This window comes from Diabrotica virgifera, chromosome 1, assembly GCF_917563875.1.
Source record: "Diabrotica virgifera virgifera chromosome 1, PGI_DIABVI_V3a".
Classification (NCBI taxonomy): Eukaryota; Metazoa; Arthropoda; class Insecta; order Coleoptera; family Chrysomelidae; genus Diabrotica; species Diabrotica virgifera.
Window position 1 is genome coordinate 182,977,282 of NC_065443.1, and position 6,646 is coordinate 182,983,927.

General features: G+C 36.7%; 1 protein-coding gene across 1 annotated transcript; it reads left to right on the forward strand.

Annotated features, from left to right (window-relative positions):
- Nucleotides 1–4,169: 4,169 nt before the first annotated feature.
- On the forward strand, nucleotides 4,170–6,344 carry LOC126878967 (uncharacterized). The gene is made up of 2 exons (XM_050641837.1): nucleotides 4,170–5,628; nucleotides 5,951–6,344. Exon 1 carries the CDS (start codon nucleotides 4,173–4,175, stop codon nucleotides 4,968–4,970), a length of 798 nt encoding a protein of 265 aa, XP_050497794.1. The 5' UTR covers nucleotides 4,170–4,172; the 3' UTR covers nucleotides 4,971–5,628; nucleotides 5,951–6,344.
- The last annotated feature ends 302 nt before the right edge of the window (nucleotides 6,345–6,646 follow it).

Below are 6,646 nucleotides of genomic sequence, written 5' to 3' on the forward strand. Positions count from 1 at the left end.
TACATAAAATCATCTTAGGTATGGATTTTATCCGTCTTTTTGGTTTATCTTTTAATTTTTCTGATTTTTCGTATAGCTCCAATAATTTTTAAACTTGCGTTATTAATACGATTTCTGATAGATGCACATTATCTCCTTCTCAACTCGCTCAATTAGATTCGATCATTTCTCTATTCAAAGAAATAGCTCCAGAGGACTCTATTGGTCGAACAACCCTTTATACTCACCACATCGACACCGGAAATGCAAAGCCAGTAAAACAAAGACAATACCCTCTATCGCCTTCAATGCAGAAAATCCTCAATGAAGGTGTTGACGAAATGCTGAAACTAAAGGTTATTCAACCCTTACACACTCCAACTCCTTGGATGAGTCCTCTATGACTCGTTAAAAAGGAAGAACGGCACACATCGCGTCTGTTTTGATGGTAGGAAGCTGAATTCTATAACTCTTCCGGACAGTTACCCAATGCCCCTTATCGACTCTATTATCTCTAAAGTTCGTGATGCTAGGTATATAACATCCATTGATTTACGACATGCTTTCTATCAAATTCCTCTCGACGAGGAGTCTAAGATCAAAACCGCTTTTTCTATTCCAAATCGTGGAGTATTTTGCTTTAATGTTCTTCCCTTTGGTCTAAATTCTAAATAATTCCGCACAAGCAATGTGCAGATTAATCGACATGGTAATCGGTCCCAAACTTGACCCCTATGTCTTTTACTACATTGATGACATTATTGTGGTGACTCCAGATTTTGAGACTCACCTTAAAGTACTCTCCTCGCTGTTTAGACAACTGAAACTTGCCAATTTGACCATCAATTTTGATAAATGTCAATTTTGTAGACCATCTCTTCAGTTCCTAGGATTCATTGTCGATGAAAAAGGTCTTAGAACAGATCCTGAGAAAATCGATTCTATTTTAGAATACCCTGTACCTCAGTATACCACACAGATCAGACGCCTTATCGGTTTGATCGGGTATTACCGTAGATTTCTCCCTAACTTTAGCTCTGTTTGTTCTCCAATTTCGGATTTGTTAAAAGGAAAAAAGAAAGGACAGCCCATATCATGGACTAAAGAGGCTGATTCAGCTTTTCATGAGATAAGAAACCTTCTCACTCGTGCTCCTGTTCTTGCTAGTCCTGATTTCTCAAAGAAATTTTATATTGCCTGCGATGTATGTGACTCTGGAATTGGGTCAGTCCTGTTTCAAAAAGAGGATGGTTTTGAGCACCCCATCGCTTATTTTAGCAAAACTCTCAACAAATGCCAACGCAAGTACAGCACGACCGAGAAAGAACTTTTGGCCATCCTCCTATTAATCGAAAAATTTAGAGGTTATATCGAAGGCACAGTTTTTTACGTAATTTCTGACCACGCTTCACTTCAGTGGCTTTTCACTATGAAAAACCCTTCTCCTCGTCTAGCTAGATGGATAATGAAGTTATCTTCTTATAAGTTTGACATAGTGCATCGTAGCGGTTCTCTTAATGTCGTTGCTGATTCCCTTTCCAGAATTCCAGAAAATGCCACAGAAGTTTAAGTTCTCAATCTGTCTAATCTCACTAGAGACAATTGGTATAACACCTTAATAAAGAAGGTTACCAATGACCCACATAAATATCCTTCTCTTAAAGTTGAAAATAATATCTTATACGAGCATGTCTTCTCTCGTTCCAAATTCTGTGATTCCTCTCCGGATTGGAAAATATTTGTTCCCTCCCCACACAGAAAATCTATCCTCCATATGTACCACAACGAACCTACAGCAGGTCATTTAGGTGTATCCAAAACCCTTGGCAGAATTTCCGAATTGTACTGTTGGCCTAAAATGCCTAAATGGCCTAAAATTTACCCCCAACAGGCCGAATGGGTAAATACAGGGACATCAACTACCCCTTTCAGTTCCTCTCAGCTGACCTTCTAGGTCCTTATACTCGATCTAAGAAGGGTAATCGATATCTTTTGGTCGTTGTAGATTGGTTCACCAAGTTTATCTTAGTACACCCCATGTCCTCAGCGACGTCTGCTGGCATCGTGAAATTTATTGAAAATCAGGTCTTCCTGATCTTCGGTGTCCCGTAGATTTTTGCTGCTGACAATGGCCCTCAGTTCATTTCTAAGGAATTTAAGGACCTTATGAAACGATACAATGTACAGAAAATCTGGTACAATGCCAGATATTTTCCCCAGATTAATCCAACTGAGAGGGTAAACAAAACTATCGTAACAGCTATTCGTTCTTTTATTCAAGACAACCATAAAGACTGGGATAAAGACATATTTAAGATAGCCCAGGCAATCAGGTTCGCAAAACATGATGTTACCAAATTTTCTCCCTCTTTCCTAACTTTTGCCAGGAATATTCCAACTGACGGTTCCTTTTACGGAAGCATTGAGGATAGGGCAAATAATTCGGTAAATATTAACAACAGTCTTTTCTCTCCCTTGCCGCCCGAAAACTTGACCCCTGTACCCCTGTCTTCGATGAAGTCCAAAAAAGAATTCGTCATTCCTACACTACCAACAGGGATCGTTATAACTTACGTAGAAGGCCCTCTCCGACTTATTCTCCTGGAATGAAAGTCTGGAAAAGAAATTTTGTCTTGTCTAAAGCTGTTGATAATTTTACCTCAAAACTTGCTCCGAAATTTGTTCCTTGCATTATTGACAAAGTTATTTCTTCCACTGTTTATGCTGTCAAGGATCTTATTGGTGTTGACTTAGGGAATTTCCACGTCAGAGATTTAAAACCTGATGAAACAGATTGTGACGACATTGATGATGATGACGTTGATAACGATACAGACATCGATAATAATTGGTTTTGTCTTTTCTTATATTTAAGAGACGTTTTCCACATCTTTATTTTAACAACATTTCTGTCAATTTTTTTTTGTAATCAATTTTTCGAGGTTCATAATTTGTATCTTTTTATCGTGCGTTTTTCACGATTGTGATTCCTAAATACGCGTTATCTTGAGTTTGGGCCACCACCAGATTCTATCCTTTCCGTGTTTGGAACTATCTTGGCGTATATTAATTATTACTACTCTCTTTTCGAAACACAAATGTTATTATGCAGCCGTCCCAGGTGACACCTTTTGTGTAATTCCATGGCGTTTTGAAATAATTTTAATAGTTTTTAGAAAACTATTATCCTCAGGTCGTAAATACTTCCTGAAGTTAAGCGTGCATTATGCACATATAGTTTTTTTTTCAACTTCTGCGTAATCATGTCTTCTGCTTCAATAGGAAAATTTTATGACACCTTTTACCAATTTTCTTTTTCATGAACCTTCGATTTTTTGCTTGCATGGCGCCCTGGCACTCTTGAAATATCTCATTAGAATTTGAGCTTCAACTACTTTCATCTCAACACCCACCAAAACATCTGAGATTTATTTTTTTATATATTGTGAATACTTTAAATATTTCAAGAGTCTTCTTTTGTTTTATTGACATTGTTTGTTATTGGCTCTTAATATCAGACTTTTAAATTATGTTCATTCGTTATCATTTTCTTTATCTTTTCTAAGTTCATTGTTTCATTTTTTATCTATGATTATAACCTTGACTTGTCTAAACTTTTCTGGCAGTTTATCTAGTACATCTTTATTTTACTATCAATAAAATTTTGTTTATCTCATATTACTGTACCTCCATTTTTATTGATAGGCTGAATAATATGTTGTGCTTCCTGCCTAACTTTTGCTTTGACCTAGGGGTGCTTTACTTTACTCCAAAGGCGCATCCCTTATTATTTATTTTATTTATAATTGTAAGTTTAAATTTTAGCTTTTAGTATTAATTAGGTATACCTACAGAATTTGTTAAATATTAATTCAGCTTATTTTTAGTTATTAATACAATGCTTTATTCTTTTTCTTCGAATGAAGGTATCTGCAGCAAAAATTCAGAGAACAAGGCTTAACTAGCTAGTTAGCGTCATTTCTTATTAGACAGTTGAATTTTATAGTACAGCTATTAGCAACAATTTTTATTGCTGGTCCAAATATTTATATTTAACTTTAATAACTGGAAACAAATTAACGAGAGAAATTCCTATTAGTAAGGGCCTAAAGCAAGGCTGCTGCATAGTACCTACACTCTTTAAAATATATTTAAATGAGGCACTCTCACTGTGGAGAAGAAAGTGCTGCAATATGGGCATCCCAATCGATGACGATAGATTGTACACAATACACTTCGCTGACGACCAAGCCATTCTAGCTGAAGACGAGAGTGATATAGACTATATGCTCAGAAAACTGAAAGAGGAGTACACTAAGTGGGGCCTTACAATTAATATACAAAAAACCGAGTACTTAGTTGTAGGAGAAACACCAGAACGCCTACAAATTGAAATAGGAACTATAAATCCAACAGAAGTCTTCAAATACTTAGGAGTCCAAATATCTTCAAAAGCAGGGAGTAACGACGAAATACATTCCAGGATTGGCCAAGCAAGATCAGCCACCAGACAGCTACACGGACTATTGTGGAGTAATAAAATAACAAAAGAAAATAAAAGAAGAATGTATAAAACAATAACAGAAAGTATTGGGTTGTACGGCGCTGAACTCTGGGAAATCAACCAAAGAAACAAGTCAAAAATCAAGGCGATGGAAATGAACTATTGGAGACGATGTTGCCGACTCACTAGACTTGATAGGGTGAGAAACGAAGATATTAGGAGACAAATGGAAATCGATCTAGATATAATAGACACAATCGAAGCCAAAAGACTTAACTGGTATGGACACCTTCAGAGAATGCCTGAAAATAGATGGCCGAAAAAAATAGAAAAATGGACTCCACCCACAAGAAGAAAACGAGGTAGACCAAGACGATCCTGGAGAGAAGATGTCGAAGATGCAATGACCGCCAGAGACTTAAAAACTGAAGATTGCTTCGACAGAAATCGCTGGAGATTAGGATGCGAGAAGCGGCGACAGCTGTAGAAGACTCGCTTATTATATATATATACTTTAATAACTTGATTTGTGCTAAATATTCTCTCTCTCTCTCTCTCTCTCTCTCTCTCTCTCTCTCTCTCTCTCTCTCTCTCTCTCTCTCTCTCTCTCTCTCTCTCTCTCTCTCTCTCTTTCTCTATCTCTCTTTCAAATCAACTATTTCTTCTTCTTGTTTTCTTTTTAATATTATCTTAAATATAAAAATCCTACTTATTCATTCTTCTTCTGCTTCTTCTTCTTTTCACGTCTCGAGTTTTTATCAATGTTTTTTTTTCTTTTCTGCCATCGTTACTTGTCATCCTTCTTCTTATTCACATTTTTTTTACAAATATTCTTCTTCTTTTTTGAAAAAAAAATTTTCAAGTCCCTGTGAAAAAATTTTCCGGTACCTTGGGGGGTGTGTAACGTTTCAATCAGCCGATTGAAACTACACCAAGCTACGCTACACCAAGCTCCGCTTGGTATTTGTCCCTCGGACTATATATTTCTAGAAGCGACCCTACTACCGTCAAGTCAATTAGTACATCTCTTCGAAGCTATTTAATGCGATAAAAATGTGTACTAGCTCCCTTTTGCCATTGCCACGTAAATCAGGCACAATATTGGCATGCATTATCGTGTTTGTGTGTAGGCCGTTAAACAATGGGTAAGTTTGATTATCTAGTTTTAGCCTAAGTTTTTCACCGATTTCTTTTGCACAGCAGATACCTACTTTCTCCTTGAAATAAAGCTTAAAAATTTGTATAATTTTATTTATTTTTCTCTGGTATATTATAGTATATTACTTTATTTCCTGTACATAGTTATAATATTTTATTGATAGAATTCTTTCCGTTTCTTTTTATTTTTAATAATACCACGCCGTGGTCAGAGATTTTGCTGAGACCGTGTTTCTCACAATACTCAGCTTTATTTCTGATCGGGCTTTTCTTTTGGGAGAAAACTGATCCTTGTTTGAATTTTTCTAGCCCCTACCTCGGGAAGAAGATTTTAATCAAGCACCTGGAAAAGAAAACCTTCTACCGCTACCTTGGAGAGCGAATTAGCTTACAACCTTATCCTGATGCAGTAGAATAAATTAAACAAGACAGCCCTACAGAGACAAGACAGCCCAACAACGTAGCCCTAGACTTCCCTTAACTGCCGGCGACGACAAATTCTACAGGGATTGGGGACCTCCTTTAGGAACTGTGACGGAAGGACTTAAAGCTGAGTAAATTTTTACCTTTATAACTTTTGTACCGATTACCAGCGGGGTCTCGGTCACGGGCTTAGAAAATTAACTTGGTTATCAGTATACAACAAAAATGATTTTTGTTAAGTTTTTTTTTATATTTCAATAAATAGCGTATTTAAAAATGATTAGGTAGACTTTTTATTTCCTGTACCTTTTCTGGGATGGGTGTTTCTGGGCAGTCGGGCAGAGCACCATTCTGATGGATGGAACGGTGGACGTTTTTCTTTTGAATATCCTAAGGGATGTTCGAGGAATTCCTCCCATCGTTTCTCCCAACAGTGTGGTGTTGCTTAATGCCCTGGTCTTGTTATGATCAGGATGTTACAATGGGACAGAAACTGATCTATTACATTTGTAATACACTTTCATATGGTGTAGAAAAAATTCATCCCCTAAATATTCATCCCTAACTTACAGGATGCTATTA

Bases quoted from the DNA above. Each gene is read 5' to 3' on its own strand.
- LOC126878967 (XM_050641837.1), top strand. From the start codon at position 4,173: ATGGGCATCCCAATCGATGACGATAGATTGTACACAATACACTTCGCT.